The 23687-nt window shown below is 42.8% G+C and overlaps 2 protein-coding genes across 8 annotated transcripts; both read right to left on the reverse strand.

The window, feature by feature from the left end:
• Window positions 1-2124: 2124 nt before the first annotated feature.
• On the reverse strand, window positions 2125-12769 carry LOC115114263 (choline-phosphate cytidylyltransferase A-like). Of its 7 annotated transcripts, XM_065013333.1 has the most exons (11): window positions 12412-12769; window positions 10848-10936; window positions 8907-9054; window positions 7547-7667; window positions 7300-7399; window positions 6309-6425; window positions 5966-6117; window positions 4345-4423; window positions 4108-4250; window positions 3692-3880; window positions 2125-3463 (listed from the first exon to the last, which is right to left on the reverse strand). In XM_065013333.1, exons 4-11 carry the CDS (start codon window positions 7658-7660, stop codon window positions 3260-3262), a joined length of 1098 nt encoding a protein of 365 aa, XP_064869405.1. In that variant the 5' UTR covers window positions 7661-7667; window positions 8907-9054; window positions 10848-10936; window positions 12412-12769; the 3' UTR covers window positions 2125-3259. The 7 variants fall into 7 exon arrangements, with proteins under 7 accessions (XP_064869405.1, XP_029498221.1, XP_029498218.1 ...); XM_029642361.2 differs by lacking the exon at window positions 10848-10936 and having other exon boundaries at window positions 8988-9054; XM_029642358.2 differs by lacking the exon at window positions 10848-10936.
• Window positions 12770-16044: 3275 nt separating this feature from the next.
• Window positions 16045-19768, reverse strand: LOC115114264 (stress-associated endoplasmic reticulum protein 1-like). Its single transcript, XM_029642362.2, has 3 exons — window positions 19525-19768; window positions 18901-18976; window positions 16045-17150 (listed from the first exon to the last, which is right to left on the reverse strand). The coding sequence occupies exons 1-3, from the start codon at window positions 19606-19608 to the stop codon at window positions 17110-17112; spliced, it is 201 nt and encodes a 66-aa protein (XP_029498222.1). The 5' UTR covers window positions 19609-19768; the 3' UTR covers window positions 16045-17109.
• Window positions 19769-23687: the final 3919 nt, after the last annotated feature.

Below are 23687 nucleotides of genomic sequence, written 5' to 3' on the forward strand. Positions count from 1 at the left end.
TGAACTGCTCTGTCTGATCGCATGTGAGCTTATTGAGAATTCACTGTTTCGGTGAGTGGGACTCATCCCTGACCTGCCCTTATGGTAAGGTCACATTGCCTTAACTGGCTCCTTGTTTGTCAAATCCGATCATGTAACGAGCACCACCTCTCGTCTTTGTTTTCACTTGACTACTTGAGATTTGTACACGCACTTTCTCTGTTGGGTTGCAATGTACATGAACACGTGCTAGTGAAGGATTGGTTGTGTTCCAGGCTGACTACATTGTTGTCGTTGCATTGCATCAACCAAAGGTTATGCCATGTCATGCGCAGTCGGGGATCAGATTGCTATATGTGGTTACCGGAGGTGATAAACACCTAGGCATGTGAAATCAAGCCATGAGGGGATCTGATTTAGCTGGCACCGGGTGCCCCTTTCAAAGCGACGTATGTCAAGCACTTGGAGTAATGACTTATGAGAAACCTTGATATACAGTGGGGCAAAAGTATTTAGTCAGCCACCAATTGTGCAAGTTCTCCCACTTAAAGATGAGAGGCCTGTAATTTTCATCATAGGTACATTTCAACTATGACAGACAAAATGAAAAAGAAAATCACATTGTAGGATTTTTTTATTTATTTGCAAATTAAGTATTTGGTCAAGTTTCTCAATACTTTTATCATATCAAATTTATTTATATAGCCCTTCATACATCAGCTGAGATCTCAAAGTGCTGTACAGAAACCCAGCCTAAAACCCCAAACGGCAAGCAATGCAGGTGTAGAAGCACGGTGGCTAGGAAAAACTCCCTAGAAAGGCCAAAACCTAGGAAGAAACCAGGCTATGTGGGGTGGCCAGTCCTCTTCTGGATGTGCCGGGTGGAGATAACAGAACATGGCCAAGATGTTCAAATGTTCATAAATGACCAGCATGGTCGTATAATAAGGCAGAACAGTTGAAACTGGAGCAGCAGCACGGTCAGGTGGACTGGGGACAGCAAGGAGTCATCGGGCATGGTCCTAGGGCTCAGGTCAGTTGAAACTAACGATATACCCTTTGTTGGCAATGACAGAGGTCAAATGTTTTCTGTAAGTCTTCACACACCGCTGGTATTTTGGCCCATTCCTCCATGCAGATCTCCTCTAGAGCAGTGATGTTTTGGGGCTGTTGCTGGGCAACACAGACTTTCAACTTCATCCAAAGATTTTCTATGGGGTTGAGATCTGGAGACTGGCTAGGCCACTCCAGGACCTTGAAATGCTTCTTACGAAGCCACTCCTTCGTTGCCCGGGATCATTGTCATGCTGAAAGACCCAGCCACGTTTCATCTTTAATGCCCTTGCTGATGGTAGGCTTTGTTACTTTGGTCCTAGCTCTCTGCAGGTCATTCACTAGGTCCCCCCGTGTGGTTCTGGGATTTTTATTCACCGTTCTTGTGATCATTTTGAACCCACAGGGTGAGATCTTGCGTGGAGCCCCAGATCGAGGGAGATTATCAGTGGTCTTGTATGTCTTCCATTTCCTAATAATTGCTCCCACAGTTGATTTCTTCAAACCAAGCTGCTTATCTATTGCAGATTCAGTCTTCCTAGCCTGGTGTAGGTCTACAATTTTGTTTCTGGTGTCCTTTGACAGCTCTTTGGTCTTGGCCATAGTGGAGTTGAGTGTGACTGAGGTTGTGGACAGGTGTCTTTTATACTGATAACAAGTTCAAACAGGTGCCATTAATACAGGTAACGAGTGGAGGACAGAGGAGCCTCTTAAAGAAGTTACAGGTCTGTGAGAGCTAGAAATCTTGCTTGTAGGTGACCAAATACTTATTTTCCACCATAATTTGCTAATAAATTCATTAAAAATCCTACAATGTGATTTTCTGGATTTTTTTCCCTCATGTCTGTCATAGTTGAAGTGTACCTATGATAAATTACAGGCCTCAGAACTTGCACAATTGGTGGCTGACAATACTTTTTTGCCCCTAAGTGCTGCATCTGCCTTCCCTAGGAAATGTTTGTATACATTACGGAAAAGGCACCATGCCGCCTTGTTATCAACCTGGCGGCGGCGATTACTGTTCGATTTGAGAAGAAACAGGATTTAAGATTAATATCATCCATGGATTTGACAAATTCCTCAAGGTTATGGTTGAAGTTTTTTAAAGTTTTTTTTTATTCCATTGACATGTTCCCTGGGATCTCATGCCTGCACATTCAGGAGCTAAACAAACTCAACCCAAACAATAAAATGTTTAAAACAATGTACTTAAAGCTAGGTACATTTTGTATCTGACAGATAGTTAAAGGTTAGTACTGGCTTCTTATAGATCAGAAAACTCTTGCTACCAAGAGAGAGAGATATATATATAGACATGCCCTAATGAGAAGCAGTATTTTAATGGATTTTATCATCCCTTATACTGTATAGACAATCCAACATGGTTACGATAATATGCTTAAAATAATTATATAGGAAATAAAACCACCTGCTTTGCTGCCACAAAGACTAGCAAGGGTTGGGTCAACAGCCAAAATCAAGGGATCCCAACTACAGGAGGGAGATATGTAACGGATAAAATTGTATTACATATGTAGTCATTTTTAAAACGAGGTCTCGTTATTGCACACAAGTGTTTGGGTTCAGCTAGAACCTCCTGAAAACAAGTTCTCTTGAGCCCTACTGAACAAGATCCAGTTCTTTAGTTAAATGCTGGGCACTATGCTTTGAAAACCTCTGTCCAACGACTGACCTCGAGTGAGACCAACTATTAGTATTATTATAATGTGCAAAAAGGTCAAGCTGAGTCCATGGATGGAGGACATCGAGATGCCTACACATACTAGCAGTTTACACACTCACAGAAGCAAACAAACACTCAGAGGGGGAATCCTCAAGGGACTGATGGTTACTATATTCAGATAATCTGTGGAGGAATGCAACAGTGCACCGAAGACAAAACTGAATTTCCCACTAAACTCATGGGTAACTAAAAATCTACCCACTAAGGTTATAACATCCTGAGTAGGAAGCGTGCATCAAAATAATATCTATAAAATGTTCCTAGCGGTGAGAAATGCAACATCGGCTGTCAAAAAATAATTCTGCATTAACCCCCCTCTGACTGATGTGGTACAGTACAAATGAAATGGACACCAGCAATTTAAAAGGAGTGAAAAAATGAAGTGAGGGACAACGCTATACTGATGATTGGTTGGAGGGGCTTGAACGCTGATACTGTCGATGGACCGAAGAGCAGGATTAACAAACGCGAGAAATGGGAGCCCTAACCTTCGTAGGACTCGTCATCATCCTCACTGACGGTATATCCCCGTGCAGCACTGTGGTGGGGTGAGGCCAAGGCCTTGTTTAAGAAGGGCATGCGGAAGACGGGGGAGGGAGAGCGCTCACGGGTGGGACTGCTGCTGGGACTCTGTCTTGGGCTGATGGCCTGCAGCATCCGGCCCCTGCCCTCCTTCAACATGTGCTTCTACAGAGAAAGAGAAGGTGGCATGTCAGTCAACATTACAAGTTCATTGGTTGTTCTTAGGCTATAGAACAAATTAGGCCGTGCACACTGATCTATAGCACGATACAAAATCTTCCATGGAAAACCACACTCATCACTATATTACTGCCCAGAGCAGGAAATTAGGATTGCCACAAAATACACCAGTCTACTTTACACCACACAGAGAGAGAACAGAAGCTCTCTCACCAGTGCTCCCTCGGGGCCGAACATCTGCAGGAAGTTGCCGATGAACTCCCGGGACTTCTCCTCCCACCTCTGGATGAGGTCGATGCTCTTGTTCTCCACCTTCTGCACAAACTCTTTACTCTTCTCCTCCACGTCACGCACCTTCCTCTTCACCTTGTCCACACGCTCCTGCAGGTGGTACTTCTTCTCCTGAAAGACAGGGGCACAGTGTCAAATCCAGACCTTGGCGAGCAAGGCTGCACTAGACTAGTAAAAATGTCTTAGCAGCTTTCATTCAACTACTTAAATTAATTCTGCTTCTACTGTCCTCTGACAAATAGACCGATGGCTACCTCAACTTGAGTCATAACTAGCAATAGTTATCACATGATCACCACAACTAATAAGAATGATAGCAACATGAAGTGTTAACGCACATTTATGAAGCTGACGTTGAGCTCTTTTGCAGTGTAGCCGCGTTGCAGGTTGCGTCTCACGTACACGTCGTAGTCGCGGACGATGCGTGTGATGATGTCCGAGGTGGAGATGCCCTCCGTCCGCTGGGTGGGGGCAAACATGCCTGTAGGCACAAGGGGTCAAAAGGGTCATTGTGACAGACACAGGGTACCAGGACGTTCATGTTTGTCATTCCTGCTGGTTGTCATGGTACCCACCCGCCTCCTTGATGTGCTTGTAAACGTCATCCTGGCCTGCTGATGTATATGGGATGTCGTCATGGGCAACAAAGTCGATCTGGTGGGTTATCCGGGTGAATGAGAGACGGATGACATCACACACACAAATATACACAGACAAAATATAAACCACAGTTAAAGTGTTGGTCCCATGTTTCATGAGCTAAAATAAAAAGATCTCCAAAATTTTCCATACGCACAAAAAGCTTCTCAAATTTTGTGCACAAATGTTTACATCCCTGTTAGTGAGCCTTTGCCAAGATAATCCATCCACCTGACTGGTGTGGCATATGAAGAAGCTGATTAAACATGATCATTACACAGGTGCATCTTGTGCTGGGGGAAGAAGGCCACTAAAATGTGCATCACAATACCACATACGTCTCCAGTTGAGGGAGCGTGCATCTGGCATGCTAACCACAGGAACACCAGAGCTGTGGCCAGAGTTGAATGTTAGTTTCTCTACCATAACCCACCTCCAATGTTGTTTTAGAGAATTTGTCAGTATGTCCAACCGGCCTCAACTGCAGACCGACCACCTGCAACCACACCAGCCCAGGACCTCCACATCCAGCTTCTTCACCTGCAGGATAGTCTCAGAAGAAGCCACCCGGACAGCTGATGGGTTTGCACAACCAAAGAATTTCTGTACAAACGGTCAGAAACCGTCTCAGAGAAGCTCATCTGCGTGCTCGTTGTACTCACCAGGGTCTTGACCTGACTGCAGTTTGGTGTCAAAGCCGACTTCAGTGGGCAAATGCTCACCTTCAATGGCCACTGGCACATTGGAGAAGTGTGCTCTTCACGGATGAATCCCGGTTTCAATTGTACCTGGCAGACAGTGTGTATGGTGTCGCGTGGGCGAGTTGTTTGTCCATCGTGGTGGTGGGGTTATGGTATGTGCAGGTATAAGCTGCGGACAACGAACACAATTGCATTTTATCGATGGCGATTTTAATGCACAGAGATACCGTGACAAAATCCTGAGGGGCAGTGTCGTGCCATTCATCTGCCGCCATCACCTCATTTTTCAGCATGATAATGCATGGCCCCATGTCCTAAGGAGCTGTACGCAATTCCTGGAAGCTGAAAATGTCCTGGTTCATCCTCGGCCTGCATACTCACCAGACATGTAACCCATTGAGTATGTTTGGGATGCTCTGGGTCGACGTGTACGACAGCATGTTCCAGTTACCACCAATATCCAGCAACTTCGCACAGCCAGAGGATGAGTGAGACAACATTCCACAGGCCACAATCAGCAGCCTGATCAACTCTATGTGAAGGAGATGTCGCGCTGCATGAGGCAAATGGTGGTCACACCAGATACCGACTGGTTTTCTGATCCACGCCCCTACCTTTTATGTATCTTTGACAAACAGATACATAATCTGTATTTCCAGTCATGTGAAATCCATAGATTAGGGCCTAATGAATTTATTTCATTTGAATTTATGAACTGTAACTCAGTAAAATCATTGAAATTGTTGCATAATATATTTTTGGTCAGTGTACATACTCTCAGACCAATCAGCATGTCAATCCTTTCCATTCACCCCCCCATCCCTCTAACTTTTTTCCCTCTCTCGTGCTCACTCACTCGGTGCTTGGCGAGGAATTCGGGCGTTAGCGTCCAGGGCGCGTTCCTGACGACCTCGTCCACGTAGCGGCAGTGGCTGACTGCATCGTAGCGCTCATCCTCGTTCATCACTGTGAACCCCTTGAACTTGTGCGTCAGGTCGTCACTACACACTGAGACGGGATGAAGAGAAGCACAGAGGTTCAGGGAAATCAAATAAACAATTAGTCCTAGTACTTAATTAAGCACCATCTATGTAAAGTTAATTCTCTGAAAAAGAAATGATGCTGAAGAACCAAATGGACAGACAGTGACATGTTAAGAGGAAAGGTTGACACGCACACAGCCAGAGTGAGACACTCACCGCCCACGATGAGGTACGTGTTGGGGAAGAGGCCCTTGGCCTGCATGAGTGCCCGGGCGTGGCCTGAGTGGAACACATCAAAGATGCCATCTGCATAGACCCGCACTGGCCTTTGAACTGTGGGAGAAAGGAGGGATGTGCTGATGATGACAGTCAATCACAAGTCACTTCATTAGCGCAACATTCTATACCCCTCAAACTCAACTTGAGTCTGGATCTTGAAGCCAGTTCCACTACATTTTTTTCATTGTTCCCCTCTAATCAGGGACTGATTTAGACCTGGGAGACCAGGTGTATGCAATTAATTATCCAGCAGAACAGACAGTGGAGGAAAAAGTAGCTTAATAGAAAATTACTCAAGTAGAGGTGAAAGTCACCCAGTGTAATCCTACTTGAGTAAAAGTCAAAGTATTTGATTTTAAATATACTTGTATCAAAATTAAATGTAATTAAGTATCAAAAGTAAAAGTACACTTTTTCTAATTCCTTACATAAGCAAACCAGATGGCACCATTTTCTTTCTTTTTTCAAATGTATTTACGGATAGCCTGGAGCACGCTCAAAAACTCAACACATGATTTACAAACGAGTCCGCCAGATCAGAGGCAGTAGGGATGACTAGGGATGTTCTCTTGATATGTGTGTTAATTTGAATATTTTCCTGCTAAGCATTCAAAATATAACAAGTACTTTTGGGTGTCAGGGAAAATGTATGGAGTAAAAAGTACATCTTTTTTTAGGAATGTAGTGAAGTAAATAAAAGTAGTCAAAAATAAATAGTAAAGTACAGATTCCCCAAAAAACTCATTAAAAGTACTACTTGAATACTTTACACCACTGAGAACAGAAAAGCAGCAGGCTCCCGACCCCGTGGGGTAAGAGTTGAATACCCCTGTAAGAGTTGAATACCCCTACATTTTCGGAACGGTACATTTGGGGTGAGAGGTTGTTTTTGAGTGAGTATAAGACCGTGAGTGTGCGCACGACTCACATGGAGTTCCCCTCTTGGCCTCCTCCATGCTGACTCGCAGGTATGGAGTGTCCTCAGCAGACTCCAGCTCATCAGCAAAGGAGGCGGGATCTTTTAAACCCTAGTGTAGGAACACACATTACTACAATGAGGTTTTCCTTCATACGAATCATTTGACTCACTTGCCTCTCTTACCCAACACATAGCAACTCCCCATAAACAAAGTCTGCGCACACACACAGACCCACAAAGCCTCTTCCTCACTCACCACGGTGGATTTTGGGACTTTCCCTGGCCGCTCTACCTCCTCGGATTCTCCCTTGGATCCATCTCTCCTCCTCTTCCTGGACAGGCTTGACCGGCTTGAGCTGTGGGCCTCCATCCAAGGGCTGAAAGGGCAAAAGTCACGTGGGGACACACCAACCATCATCTTGCTTAGAGAGCAAAAGTAATCACTTGCCGTTTTGATACTCTCAAACAGAATGTGTTGTCTACGTGGAAGAACAACGTTAACCAGTACCAGGATGTGCAAATAAGTCATCTTGACTCTACTGAAGGTCACATAGGCTTATTTCGTACAAATGATCAAATAGACTATTCTTTCTGCAGCGAGTCTTCATCAAATTACTTTGGTGAATTCCATTCAATTATTGGCCATAGGGCGGCGTTAATCCACGACCCGGGGGCAGGCAGGTCAGGTGGTGTGTTTCTGCGTTTGCCGTTGGCTTTAATAATCTTTAGTCAAAAAGTACTACTGGATTAGGTAGCTGGTGTGCATGTATTAGGCTATAGTTTCACAATCAACAGTGTGGTTGCATACCTTTGCGGCTCAACCTTTATTGGATAGCTGGCACAGTGTTTCAGAGATTTACATTTGCATGTCATGTCTGAAATTAGTAGCTATTTGATCAAGGGCCATACTCTGGCAATTCCATGGTACCGGAAGTACGCTTTCACTCCGACGTTTCACTTTGAGATGTATGCCAAACAAAAAACATTGATTTCAAAGTTGTTTTTTTAAATCATAAAACTATTAACAAGGACTACTTCGAACGATTTACACATAATAGTTCACAAAAACATATTTACTGGAAGAACTGTGCAGATGCAACATTTGGTAAAACAATTAAGGTAAAATATCCCGCGAAAAAAATCTGGAACCACGTTTTCCAAATATCTGCTCCAAATGATGATTCAAAGTTGTCTGCAGAAAGAATGGGGTGTCAGCTATGACATGACAAATATTTTGTCAATTGAAATTGATTTACATCTGGTAACGGAATTCCATCATTTGTCCCTAATCTGTACTATACAAAAATGCGTTATTATGGATATGAATATCATTATTCTACATAGCTACACAGAAGGTAAAAATATGCAATATCCTTATTTTGCATATTTGGGTATTATTCTACACACTTGCTATCATTGTAATGAGTTCCGCCTCCAAACAAGATCACATTTGGTTGGTACCGACCAGACCAAATCTGAAACAATCATAGATGTCTATGTTTCACAAGTTTGGACATCACAGCATAGCTCAGTATACAGCTCAGTAGAGTAGGAGTACAGTAAATATGTTCAGCATAGTAGATATTGTATGTTCAGTACAGTATATTGTACTCTACCTTTTTTTTACTGTACTGTCCAAACTTGTGAAACAGACGTCTATGATTGGTTCCGATTTGGCCCGGTCAGGGCGGACTGACCAAATTTCAGCTACTTTTCAACTTCCATGGAGGTTCGGTGTCGATCGGTGCTCAGTGGGTGAGGATGCTGGTTACAGTAAATGGAAAGAGGGTAGGTGTCATTGTAGATGTCAGTAAGAGCCGGGAGAGGTGACATTAACTGAACTGGAGAGAGAGAGAGGGGAAGAAGGAGAGGGAGGGGTTGTCCAGACTGTTCAGTTATGCTTTGACCACCAGACAACAGTCAGAGGAAGAAAAGAACAAAAACAGTTCTGAGCTGAACATAACAGTATGCCAGTGGAAGGGAGGAAGGTGAACTATGGGAAATCATTGTTGCCAATTAAATTGCAGTAATTCTGTTACTAATTAATAAACAAACTTGAAATCAGTAAAAACACAAACTAATTGGTAGAGCTACCTTTACTTGTTACTTTATAAACTTTCATTATCCTTCCTCATGAGGGAGAGAAATTATAAAATATCTTAAAGATACAGTATGTGGGGTTTTTTTGTAACAAAATTACAAGGCAAAGTTTCTTAAACTTACAGAAAGCAAATCATTTCTCAAACAAAATGTGACGATATTAGTGGGCAGGGGTCTTTACTTCAACATGATTGTGTTTTGATGCATTTCTAATACCGTGTAAGACTTTTTCTGGTAGATGTTTTCTAAGACCCCTTTTCAATCTGTTATACCAGAAATCAAAGCCTTTGCTTATTGAAAAATGTATATAATATGCCTTAATTAAATAGACTCATCTTTCATTTGACACCCAATTTGACATGCTCTTATGAAGTTCACATGTTGGTGCTCATGGATCCTTTCAGATTGAAATCCCCACATGCAGTTTGCAAAAGTCATAGGCTATTTGTAATGTTAGCTGGTGCCAAGCTGCAATGGCTTAAACACAATGTTCCCATAACTCTTTACCCGTGTGTGTCTTCCACAGATTCAGTTACTTTGGAGTACTAGTATTATTCTATTCCAGTCTACAGACATTATCTTCTAGCAAAGTGTGTGTGTGTGTCACGCTGTATGTGTAACTGCCAAAATAAAGGAAACACTTGAGTAAATGAGGGATACAAAGTATATTGAAAGCAGGTGCTTCCACACAGGTGTGGTCCTAGAGTTAATTAAACAATTCACATCCCTTCATGCTTAGGATCATGTCTAAAAATGCCCAGTTGCCCATTGTTTTTGTTACCATGGCTAGAAGAAGAGATCTCAGTGACTTTAAGGGGAAGAGGGGGGTGTTAACGTGCGTCAGTCACCAGATTTCAATTGAACACTCATGGAAGATTCTGGAGCAGTGCCTGAGACAGCATGTCGCACCACCATCAACAAAACACCAAATTGTGTAATTTCTCATGGAAGAATGGTGTTGCATCCCTCCAATAGAGTTACAGGCACTTGTAGACTCTATATTAGTGGTCACCAACCTTTTGAGTCAAAATGCATGCCGAGATCTGCCGCTCTGATTTTTTTATTAAAATGACTTAAATGTAAGCCTATGCAACATTAACCAATTAAAAACAGTACTGTAGCAATGAGGTTTGTGCAGTAAGCTATAGGCCCAATACATTATTACTGCATACTGGCTTTGCTTGAATTTACCTGCCAATGCATTGTTGTTCGGGACATTTAAAAAAATATATATTCCAAAATTTGAGGTAGGCTATATGATCACACCGGTAATAGATCCATTGTTGTATTACTTGTTAGGCACAGCTGAGTGAGCATACATTTAAATTATTTGCTTTTTATTTTACTGGCCTGATGGTGCCTGCATCTGATGGTCAGTCTTAGCGGAGGGAAAGAGCAGCAGACTGAGTGTCCGTCTCAACATCCCTACACTCTCCCTTTCCTCCACTGACACTGACCAAAAAGGGACACGGTCTTCCAGCTGATGGGCGAAACTCTAGTCGCACTGCATTATTTCTGCCTCATGCACAAATTCATGTTGTTACTCCTATGAACAGAGAAAGTGAATTATTGCTCAATATTTTTTAAAGACCCAAGCTGCTAATAATAACAACACAAGCCTATCGATACACTTTCCTACTCATTCGTTACTGTTTACTGTGCTTGTTGTAGCGCGGAGTGGAAATAGGAAGAACTCGTATTTTATGGCTTGAATACAAAGTGTTGACAGTGCTGAGTAAGAACTCACTCACAAACTCCCTCCCTCACCTCATAAAAGCAACAGCTCTTTGCTGTATTCATTGACAGTCGCTCTCTAGTCATGGTTTAAACGTTTTGAAATTTCCCAGTATCCATTTTGCCATAGCTTTCTTTTATGCCTGCTACATTACTGCAGACTCAGTCATCTGAGCAATCCGATTGGCCAGCGGTAGCATAGTGCACTTGATATCCTCTCTAGGCCCACCGGGAAGGCAGAGTTTGTACCTTCAGACACATGAAATGGCAACAGCTTGCCTACCTGGCACGCAGGGCAGCTGAATTGGCTGCACCTACCACCAACAGCCCAAGACTAATAAAAAAATAAAAAATAACTGCAAGGCTTCATTGGGTTTTTTATAGAAATGTTTGGCGATCGACTTGGAGATCGACCGGCCGTTCTTCTGGTGGCTTAACACCCTATTAAGGCACTGTTAGTGTTCCCTTTATTTTGGCAGTTACCTTCATCTGTTTCATACACTTTGGTAGAAGATGGTCTCTGGTCTGTAGACTGGGAAATAATGTTTGTTAAGTCACTAACCACTAGCTACTAACTGATCCCATGGAAGGCTCACTGATCTACACCAATTGATACGAGAGAAAGGTGGCTAGGGGGGGTTTTCAGGGCAGCTGTAGTCTTAGCAAACAGTCGTTCATCTCTTTTGCCATGAGTCACCATGCTGATTCCTTCTCTGAGATTTGAGCCAACAAAGTATGCAGATCATGACAAGTACAACCCTCTGGCAGCTGTAGTCTTAGCAAACAGTCGTTCATCTCTTAGGTTGCCATGAGTCACCATGCAGACAGATTCCTTCTCTGACTCAGATTTGACAAGCCAACAAAGTATGCAGATAAGTAACCAGCTGTACTTGACAAGTACAACCCTCTGGAAACTAAATCAGTGGGCGGATTCGATTATGCTGAGGAGCGGGGCACTGCTCCATTGCCCGTAACGTGAACGAGCAAAAGAGGGCGTGCGGGCCCAACAGTCATGGTGCTTTCAAGACAATCGGGAGAAAAAAATACGAATCATGACGTCAGTGATCTTCAGGACGGAAAATCTGTTCTAAAAAGTAGGCCCGGGTTCCCGACTAGGAATTACGCGTTGGATGACAGTTTAAACTATTTTTCCCATTCGGAGTTCGTTTTTTTCCCGAGTTCCCTGTTGTCGTGAACGCACTGAAATCAGAGATTTCCAAGTTCCCAGTTATTTTGAACGCGGCATTCTACTCAGATAACTAAAAAATACATAATTCACGTACTTACCCTTCTGTGTTTGGGATTTGCAGTGTAGAAGTAGCTAACGTTACTGCTGAAAGCTATCTAGCTCATAGACAGTGTGCTATGGAAATCTTTTATAGCTACCTAACGTTACTGCCAAGTTGGTTTGTTCTCTGTTGCTTGCTAACTGTTGGTTAATAACGCTAAATTCATTAACTAGCTAGCTAGAACAGTGCACCCAACACTCAGGTAATGTTAGTCCAATGTATCGAACTGTGCCACCAGCTCGATAGGAAGAGGACGCGCATTGGTTAGGGAGTAGACTACCAGATGGATTATCAACAGAGTATTTCTAGCTAACTAATGCAGTCCTCGGAATGACAGTTTACTCCACAGGAACTACAACAACCGGGACACGTTTCCAGGAAATGACGTAAATTTTAAAGGGTGCCTGACATTTCCGGTAAAATCTCTTCAGTCAGAGAGGAAGATGCGAAGCGAGATGTTACTCTCGCCAAAACCTGGCAAAAATAAGCCCAAACTCCTTTCCATACACCCATACCAAAGATTTTTACAACTAAACTAATATTTATTTATTTTTACTTCCGTTTATTTGAGTAAATACTTTAACACTTTTCTTTCTTAAAACTGCATTGTTGGTTAATTAACAGCTTGTGAATAAGCGTTTCACTGTTAAGGTCTACACCTGTGGTATTCGTCGCATGTGACAAATAAAATTTTATTTGCTAGACCACAGCCTGTCATTTCAAATGAGAACAAATTAGTCCTAGTGGGCAGAGTTAAATACGAATTAGCGAGATCCTATTGGCGCGTTCTAGCGACATTTACATATTTCCGTCAGTTAACGCCTACTCTGTGAAGTGCGCGTGTGCAATAACTCAATTTGCCTTTACACTCTTTCTAAACAACGCACTTTTTTAACACCTTGGCATAGGGGAAATTATACAAAACCTCAGTCACTCTGTTCGTAACAGATACTAGTTTGGGGAACAGATAACTTTATTGAGATTACATGTTTAACGATGAGACAATTTAGTAGAATGTCTTCTCCCACTGCCGGCAACCGGCCTTCCTCTCACTACCACATTTGATAGTGAGTGGAAACGCCAAGCGGATGCTTCACATTTATACATCCGGTGAAATATCAAATCAAATCAAATCAAATTTATTTATATAGCCCTTTGTACATCAGCTGATATCTCAAAGTGCTGTACAGAAACCCAGCCTAAAACCCCAAACAGCAAACAATGCAGGTGTAAAAGCACGGTGGCTAGGAAAAACTCCCTAGAAAGGCCAAAACCTAGGAAGAAACCTAGAGAGGAACCAGGCTATGTGGGGTGGCCAGTCCTCTTCTGGCTGTGCCGGGTAGAGATTATAACAGAACATGACCAAGATGTTCAAATGTTCATAAATGACCAGCATGGTCGAATAATAATAAGGCAGAACAGTTGAAACTGGAGCAGCAGCACAGTCAGGTGGACTGGGGACAGCAAGGAGTCATCATGTCAGGTAGTCCTGGGGCACGGTCCTAGGGCTCAGGTCTTCCGAGAGAGAGAAAGAAAGAGAGAATTAGAGAGAGCATATGTGGGGTGGCCAGTCCTCTTCTGGCTGTGCCGGGTGGAGATTATAACAGAACGTGGCCAAGATGTTCAAATGTTCATAAATGACCAGCATGGTTGAATAATAGTAAGGCAGAACAGTTGAAACTGGAGCAGCAGCATGGCCAGGTGGACTGGGGACAGCAAGGAGTCATCATGTCAGGTAGTCCCGGGACATGGTCCTAGGGCCCAGGCCAGTTGAAACTGGAGCAGCAGCATGGCCAGGTGGACTGGGGACAGCAAGGAGTCATCATGTCAGGTAGTCCTGGGGCATGGTCCTAGGGCTCAGGTCCTCCGAGAGAGAGAAAGAAAGAGAGAAGGAGAGAATTAGAGAACGCACACTTAGATTCACACAGGACACCGAATAGGACAGGAGAAGTACTCCAGATATAACAAACTGACCCTAGCCCCGACACATAAACTAATGCAGCATAAATACTGGAGGCTGAGACAGGAGGGGTCAGGAGACACTGTGGCCCCATCCGAGGACACCCCGGACAGGGCCAAACAGGAAGGATATAACCCCACCCACTTTGCCAAAGCACAGCCCCCACACCACTAGAGGGATATCTTCAACCACCAACTTACCATCCTGAGACAAGGCCGAGTATAGCCCACAAAGATCTCCGCCACGGCACAACCCAAGGGGGCGCCAACCCAGACAGGCCGACCACAACAGTGAATCAACCCACCCAGGTGACGCACCCCCCAGGGACGGCATGAGAGAGCCCCAGTAAGCCAGTGACTCAGCCCCCGTAACAGGGTAGAGGCAGAGAATCCCAGTGGAAAGAGGGGAATCGGCCAGGCAGAGACAGCAAGATGGGTTCGTTGCTCCAGAGCCTTTCCGTTCACCTTCCCACTCCTGGGCAAGACTACACTCAATCATATGACCCACTGAAGAGATGAGTCTTCAGTAAAGACTTAAAGGTTGAGACCGAGTTTGCGTCTCTGACATGGGTAGGCAGACCGTTCCATAAAAATGGAGCTCTGTAGGAGAAAGCCCTGCCTCCAGCTGTTTGCTTAGAAATTCTAGGGACAATTAGGAGGCCTGCGTCTTGTGACCGTAGCGTACGTGTAGGTATGTACGGCAGGACCAAATCAGAGAGATAGGTAGGAGCAAGCCCATGTAATGCTTTGTAGGTTAGCAGTAAAACCTTGAAATCAGCCCCTGCTTTGACAGGAAGCCAGTGTAGAGAGGCTAGCACTGGAGTAATATGATCAAATATTTCTCATTGTTCTATCTGTGCCCATACTCCGGTCGCCAAATGGGGACCACTGAGGTATAGATTGGGACGCAACTACTCCCTTATCTTTCTGCCTTTGGGACAACGACTCCCAATGTTGGGGCGGAGACATCAGCATCTCGTCATTATATATAGATTTCTGTTTATTTTTTTTGCATGGCCCGATGCCCCGGTTGAGTGAAGATTTCGCTTAATGAACAATATAATGGTCTAAAATAATTCAACTCCACTCACCCGGGACAACAGGCCATGAAAAACGAACTCTCCCTCTGCGGTGTAGAGAACGGACCACCGTGTAGCAACCAATGATTTATTTGTACACACTAGACCCGAGTTGTGTTGTGTTTAAAACAATATTTTGAAAGCTATAGAAATGCATTTATTAATGTACAGACACCTTAATGCATACTTTTAAATTATATTATGTGAGCTAAACAAAAGAATATATATAAAACATTTACCTTAATGTATAGTTTGTATAGATTACTAATGTTACGGTCCCCACTACAACAAATAAATAATTTAATATATATTTAATTTGGTCTTTTAAACATTTAATTGATGCAAGAATTCCATTAATTCCTTTGGGGGGGGGGGGGGGGGGACTGCTCCTACTGGGGAGTGCCAATATGGCCAATACATGGCATTAACAATCCAGGGTTTATACACATTACTGGTGGCAACGAACTGGGAGTGGATGAGGCTAAAGAGTTTATTCTCTACTCAGGCAAATACATTTTCAGGACACTACACACATGCAAAGATGTGTATTTATTCTGGGTGATATGTATCATGCATAAGAAATGCACACAAAATAATGTACCAATTATCTTTTATTCATTTCTCTTATACATTGCCAGCATATTTTATGCAGTCAAACAACCAGGTGGTCATTTACATCCATCCCTTAATCTTTACTTCTAAAACACTGGTTTAGCAAAGATAATTACATTTTATCCAGTAAGCGTGAGCCTTGATCCATTTCCGTCAACTTGAGGACAGGACAATGTCAGATCAACTATCTAAGTATGAAGATGACCTCATCTTACTTTTTCTGATCCATATTCAACTAACTGTGGACCAGATGACAATACCAAAGCCTCAAGAAAAGGCAGGGCAAATCAATAGAGACACAATTGAGATAAAGTAGATGAGGACTAGACAGCAAACCGAAGATGCAAAAAAATAGGACTGCTTATTATCATTATGTACCACTAGTTTCTACTATTGAGTTGTTCTTTTGCCATGAGAATTATATCCGGTTTCATATCTGGTGCCTAGACTTGTGTTGAACGTCTTCCCAGTCCAACCAAGGCATTTGGTCGTACTACCAAAACGGAACATTTTCAAAGCAAACATAACATTTCTTTCAATATACTAAATTAAAGTGGAAATTGTATAGTTCATATTACACAAAACTTATAATAAAGTGGTGGCAAATAAGACTTCCAAAAAGGACAAACGAAAACAGAAACAAAGCTCATGATTCCACAAGATGGTCAACTTGTCTGAGATTGACAGAACACATTACCTTATTATTTCAGAAAACCCACTACTGGAATGCAGCTTATGGCTTTTGTGTGCTGTAAAGTTTTCACCTTTATCATTTAAGGAACAAAGAAGGAATGACTTGATAGAGCTTGCCAAAAGTAACCAGCGAGACAAATAATATAGAAAAGGCCAAATAAAATAAGACAAATTAAGAACAAAAAGTCACAAAAAGTGCAAGATAGTGGCTCATCCTCCTTGGCCTAGCTTTGTGCAGCTTAAGAAGACTGAGAATGTTGAGTGAAGGATAATGGGATGTCACAGAGCAGAGACAAGAGGTGTTTCTTGGTTGGCCAGATACTGAGTGGAATAGATGGGTTGGACATGTCATCCTACATGCCCATCCGAATGCTCTGAATGATCTGGAAGATAGCTGTGGAGAGAAATTGAAATGTTAAGAAAATAAAATCACTGGAGTTCATGGTCAAAGAAACTTGGCGAGTCAAAGAATCTCTTGAATGACACTGGAAAACCATGACCTGGGAAAAAAAGTGTTTTAATGGGTTTTAATTCACTGATGACAGCAGTCGTTATTGAAGCTCAGAACACAGTTGGGAAGTGACCAGAATGTTCCACCAGAATTGTCTACTTCACCCATTTTCTTCTAACTCGCCAGTGTGACTATATCCCTCCTTTCCTGCAAGGTATTAATTTAGATTTCCAAGGTGACTAATGTAATTGCTCAATTATGTTCTGATGGAATCTCTGAAAGGGTTGCCAAACCCACTGACTACTAAAAGCTTGGATTGGACAAACAGTGGGAGGTAGTAAAGCAAAATGTCAAACCAGACCACACAGAAACAGAACAAACAGATGATCTGACCCAGGATAAAAGAGAAACAGTCTTCAACAGTGAGCTGGCAGAGGTCCTAGAACACTTATCAAAACTTGTGTCCTTCCCCATTATTAGCGGAGGTGGGCAACAAGCACGTTGATATTGCCTTTTAAAGGCAAACATTGACAAAAAGATGTGTAAAAAGGCTGACAAAACCCTAGGGCTGTTACAAGAGACTAACAAACCCCTCAAGGGACCACTTCTTGGTTTAAATACTGCAAAAACTTTGTACGGTAAAGTTATGAAATCTGTTTTTAGACTCGCCATCAGCTCGAAGATGGTGTCACCTTTTTGGTCAGTTTTACTCTTAGCGGAGGGGGCAGAGCTGAGGGATGGTCCGCCAGTGAGAAGCGGGCCCTCCGATGCTCTCCCTCCGCTGAGACTGACCATCAGATGCTGGCACAGTCATTCCAGTAAAATAAAGAAAACACATTCATTCAATTTATGCACACTCAGCTATGCCTCACAAGTAATACAACAAATGATCCTATACCTCAAGTTGAAATACAATTTTTTTAATTATTTGAGAAGAAGAATTCAAGCATAGCCAATAATGTATTGGGCATATAGCCGCAAACAACCTCATTGCTACATAACTGTTTTTAATAGGTTACTGTTACATAGGCTTACGTGTTTAAGTCATGTGTAAAAAAATAAAAGATCTGAGCGGTAGATCTCTGCCTTCATTTTGACTCAGAAAGTAATCTAATCTCAGAAAGGTTTGGGGACTACAAGGATCAGATAGGTAAGCAATAGGGTTTCATCTGGCCTTATGACAAGCTCAGTAAAATGTTGGATACACCCATCCAATCCTTTTAGATCAACAAATGTGTCTAGGACATGGGATGGGCAAATGGCGGCCCACGGTGCAATTTCAAATTTGGTTGTGCATCAGCAGTTTCTCTCTTGTTAAGTCAGTCACTGATAAGTCAGTCAATTAGCCCATGTCAGCTACATTTTTTTTTAGATTGCCAAATTAGTTTTGAACCAGCTATCTATACTTGTTATCGTGGTCAAATTACTGGCAGGTCCTCATTGATTTTGTTAGTCAGTCTCACTCAGATATCATATTAAAAACATCTCTCCACCCTATGGCAAAATGTGTAGAATTGCAGCATAGATTATTTAAAACATCAATCTTCTCTACACTCCAAATTCCTCTCCGCTGTCAAGAGAGGGGAGCCATTCCAATGTTTTGCTTGCAATGTGGGACAGGGGGAGAATATGGGGATCCATTTCAGAGCTGTTCATTTTCACTGGCAAATTAGTAAAAGTCAACACAACTCACCTGATCCACACACAACAAAGATGAAGAGCGCCAACAGCCAGGGTCCCACGGCTACCTTATCATCCTGAGGGTTTCTCTGTGGAACCAAATACAGTACACGTCATGCTATCGTGTCAAAAGTAATCATTACAAAAACGTTTTGAAACTGCAGTAAAAGTGCAGTAACTGCAGTCGACTGTGGTATTTTGGACGTAGTAACTGCAGTTGTACTACACTGTAACACTACAAAATTACAGTATTAAAAATATATATTTGCAGGATACTGCTGTTAAACTGCACTTTGGCTGCAATCACTCTACTGTATCATATTGGTCAAACATGCATACCTCTAAAAACCGTAATCAGAAACATACAGCGGTTTAAATAAAAATGTAACTCAATTTGGCATGATGTAAAAATGTACTTTCATGGATACTATTAACGTTACAGCTGACCAAAGATTGACAGCATGAGCTGTTGGCACCTGGGTTAGAAACATTGATATATGTGAATATAAAAATAAAAAGCTAGCAAACAATCAGACAATTAAGCGTTTGCCTTTGACTAATTTACGCAGCGTTAACATATTCCTTAACTCGTTCGCAAACCGAAATAAATTTTAAAAAATAGTTTAAAAAATGTTACCGTGGATTTGGATACGTTGCCTCTTTGCGTGATATTCTTGCTGTGTTTTTCGTTGGCCATACGAATCCTCTGTTTGGCGACCATCTTCCAAATAAGTAGGTTATTAATTATTTTTACAATAAGTTGGGAATGTGAGTGATATGGTTAATATGGCTCAGTTATGTACTGCTGGCTCTAGTCTAGAGTGCCCACTTTTTAAAAAGGAAGAATAATAGCAGCGCAAATGTCTACGTATACAAATCTTAACCCCGCCCACACAGGAAGACCGCATTTCGAACTTGCAATGTTTATTTGGTATATCTTTCCGCCGCCCACTGTGTGGCAATATAGTTCTTCCCACTTCGATCATTCTACAGTAGCATTTACAATACTGCCTTTGCTCGTGCAGTTTCGGTCCTTGTGTTTATGTATAATTCCTATTTCCTTGACCAAGTTCACAATCCTAGTTCTTCAACTATTTCGACTTTGATGTAGTAAAAGCAAACCTAATGCACTTGACTTGGATGGTATTTGGCATTTTATTAGGATCCCATTAGCTGTTGCAAAAGCAGCAGCTACTCTTTCCGGGGACACATAAAACATTACATAATAAAGAACATTATTAGACAAGAACAACTCAAGGACAGAACTACATCAACTAAAAAACAAGGCACACGTAGCCTACATATCAATACCAATACATACACACAAACTATCTAGGTCAAATAGGGGAGGTGTTATGCCTTGAGGTGTTGCTTAATCTGTTTTTTGAAACCAGGTTTGCTGTTCTTTTGAGCAATGCATTGACAATTACATTTTAATTTCAGTACTGTCTTTATTCTTGTATAGGGGGGGATGTAAGGTAGGTTAATGATCCCCAAACCAACAGTGATCAGAATGTACAAATATACTGAACAACAATATAAAGTGTTGGTCCCATGTCTCAGGAGCTGAAATCAAATATCCCAGAATTTGTCCACACTGTAAGAATATTTTGAGGATAAATACACAACGCAGAGGACGTGAGGTCAATAGAGTACTAATGATCAATGGAAATAGTGTTTTTTCTGTAATATCAATGGGTCAGAGACATGTGAGTCATTTCAGACCGGGACTCATAGCTACATGGCAAGTTCTCATTGGTCCAAATTGTTTATACATTGAACCTGAAATAGGATACTTGTTATTTGGCCACTGGCCCAGTTTTATTGCAAGGAATTGTAATTGGTCAACCACAGGCTATGGCTGGGTTATAAAACTACATCCTGTTCCTTTGTTCTGTGGAGAGAGTCACTGAGGACAGGGGAGCATAAACATCTACTGCCCTGTATGATTTGTTCTCTTTGAATAAACCTATTTTGCTTCTGATTTGCTTTGGTGTCTGTGTTATTGAAGAATAACATCAACTGCTAACAACACCCACAAAAAGCAAATTTCTCTCAAATTGTGTGCACAAATTTGTCTACATCCCTGTGTTCGTGAACATTTCTTCTTCTGCCAATATCATCCAACCACCTGACAGATGTGGCATATCTAGAAGCTGATTAAACAGCATGATCGTTACACAGGTGCATCTTGTGCTCAGGATAATAAAAGCACACTCTAAAATATGCAGTTTTGTCACACAACACAATGCCTCAGACGTCTCAATTTTTGAGGGAGCGTGCGATTGGCATGCTGACTGCAGGATTGTCCACCAGAGCTGTTTTTTAATGTTATTTTTTTATTTCACCTTTATTTAACCAGGTAGGCAAGTTGAGAACAATACTCATTTACAATTGCGACCTGGTCAAGATAAAGCAAAGCAGTTTGACACATACAACAACACAGAGTTACACATGGAGTAAAACAAACATACAGTCAATAATACAGTAGAAAAAATGAGTCTATATACAATGTGAGCAAATGAGGTGAGAAGGGAGGTAAAGGCAAAAAAAAAGGCCATGGTGGCGAAGTAAATACAACACAGCAAGTAAAACATTGGAAGAATGTGCAAAGTAGAGATAGAAATAATGGTGTGCAAAGGAGTTAAATAAATACAGTAGGGGAAGAGGTAGTTGTTTGGGCTAAATTATAGATGGGCAATGTACAGGTGCAGTAATCTGTGAGCTGCTCTGACAGCTGGTGCTTAAAGCTAGTGAGGGAGATAAGTGTTTCCAGTTTCAGATATTTTTGTAGTTCGCTCCAGTCATTGGCAGCAGAGAACTGGAAGGAGAGTCGGCCAAAGGAAGAATTGGTTTTGGGGGTGACCAGAGAGATATACCTGCTGGAGCGCGTGCTACAGGTGGGTGCTTCTATGGTGACCAGCGAGCTGAGATAAGGGGGGACTTTACCTAGCAGGGTCTTATAGATGACCTGGAGCCAGTGGGTTTGGCGACGAGTATGAAGCGAGGGCCAGCCAACGATAGTGTACAGGTCGCATTGGTGTGTAGTACACTGCTACAAGCATCCGGATGGAGCGAGACATGATGTCCCAGATGTGCTCAATTGGATCCAGGTCTGGGGAACGGGCGGGCCAGTCCATAGCATTAATGCCTTCCTCTTGCAGGAACTCCTGACACACTCCAGCCACACGAGGTCTAGCATTGTCTTGCATTAGGAGGAACCCAGGGCCAACCGCACCAGCATATGGTCTCACAAGGGGTCTGAGGATCTCATCTCGGTACCTAATGTCAGTCAGGCTACCTCTGGCGAGCACACGGAGGGCTGTGCGGCCCTCCAAAGAAATGCCACCCCACACCATGATTGACCCACCGCCAAACCGGTCATGCTGGAGGATGTTGCAGGCAGCAGAACGTTCTCCACGGCGTCTCCAGACTCTGTCACGTCTGTCACATGTGCTCTGTGAGAACCTGCTTTCATCTGTGAAGAGCACAGGGCACCAGTGGCGAGTTTTGCCAATCTTGTTCTCTGGCAAATGAAAAATGTCCTGCACAGTGTTGGGCTGTAAGCACAACCCCCACCTGTGGACGTCGGGCCCTCATACCACCCTCATTGAGTCTGTTTCTGACCGTTTGAGCAGACACATGCACATTTGTGGCCTGCTGGAGGTCATTTTGCAGGGATCTGGCAGTGCTCCTCTTGCTCCTCCTTGCACAAAGGCGGAGGTAGGGGTCCTGCTGCTGGGTTGTTGCCCTCCTACGGCCTCCTCCACGTCTCCTGATGTACTGGCCTGTCTCCTGGTAGCGGCTCCATGCTCTGGACACTATGCTGACAGACACAGCAAACCTTCTTGCCACAGCTCCTCGCATTGATGTTCCATCCTGGATGAGCTGCACTACCTGAGCCACTTGTGTGGGTTGTAGACTTCGTCTCATGCTACCACTAGAGTGAAAGCACCGCCAGCATTCAAAAGTGACCAAAACATCAGCCAGGAAGCATAGGAACTGAGAAGTGGTCTGTGGTCCCCACCTGCAGAACCACTCCTTTATTGGGAGTGTCTTGCTAATTGCCTATAATTTCCACCTGTTGTCTATTCCATTTGCACAACAGCATGTGACATTTATTATCAATCAGTGTTGCTTCCTAAGTGGACAGTTTGATTTCACAGAAGTGTGATTGACTTGGAGTTACATTGTGTTGTTTAAGTGTTCCCTTTATTTTTTTGAGCAGTGTATATGGGGTTTTGGTGACAAAACGGATGGCACTGTGATAGACTGTATCCAATTTATTGAGTAGGGTATTGGAGGCTATTTTGTAAATGACATTGCCGAAGTCGAGGATCGGTAGGATGGTCAGTTTTACAATGGTATGTTTGGCAGCATGAGTGAAGAATGCTTTGTTGCAAAATAGGAAGCCAATTCTAGATTTAACTTTGAAATGTTTGATGTGAGTCTGGAAGGAGAGTTTACAGTCTAACCAGACGCCTAGGTATTTGTAGTTGTCCACATATTCTAAGTTAGAACCGTCCAGAGTAGTGATGTTGGACGGGCGGGCAGGTGCAGGCAGCGATCGGTTGAAGAGCATGCATTTAGTTTTACTTGTATTTAAGAGCAATTGGAGGCCACAAAAGGAGAGTTGTATGGCATTGAAAATCGTCTGGATGGTTGTTAGCACAGTGTCCAAAGAAGGGCCAAAAGTATACAGAATGGTGTCGTCTACGTAGAGGTGGATCAGAGACTCACCAGCAGCAAGAGCGACATCATTGATGTATATAGATAAGAGAGTCGGTTAAAGAATTGAAG

The sequence above is a fragment of the Oncorhynchus nerka genome, linkage group LG9b, assembly GCF_034236695.1.
Source record: "Oncorhynchus nerka isolate Pitt River linkage group LG9b, Oner_Uvic_2.0, whole genome shotgun sequence".
Lineage (NCBI taxonomy): Eukaryota > Metazoa > Chordata > Actinopteri > Salmoniformes > Salmonidae > Oncorhynchus > Oncorhynchus nerka.

Bases quoted from the DNA above. Each gene is read 5' to 3' on its own strand.
- LOC115114263 (XM_029642356.2), bottom strand. From the start codon at position 7,819: ATGACTTATTTGCACATCCTGGTACTGGTTAACGTTGTTCTTCCACGT. The intron at 7,400-7,546 runs GTGAGTGAGGAA...TTCCTACACTAG, and splicing joins AAGTCCCAAAATCCACCGTG to GGTTTAAAAGATCCCGCCTC. The intron at 6,118-6,308 runs GTGAGTGTCTCA...ATCCCGTCTCAG, and splicing joins CACGTACCTCATCGTGGGCG to TGTGTAGTGACGACCTGACG.
- LOC115114264 (XM_029642362.2), bottom strand. From the start codon at position 19,608: ATGGTCGCCAAACAGAGGATTCGTATGGCCAACGAAAAACACAGCAAG. The intron at 18,977-19,524 runs GTAACATTTTTT...TTGGTTCCACAG, and splicing joins GCAACGTATCCAAATCCACG to AGAAACCCTCAGGATGATAA. The intron at 17,151-18,900 runs GTGAGTTGTGTT...TTCTCTCCACAG, and splicing joins CTTTGTTGTGTGTGGATCAG to CTATCTTCCAGATCATTCAG.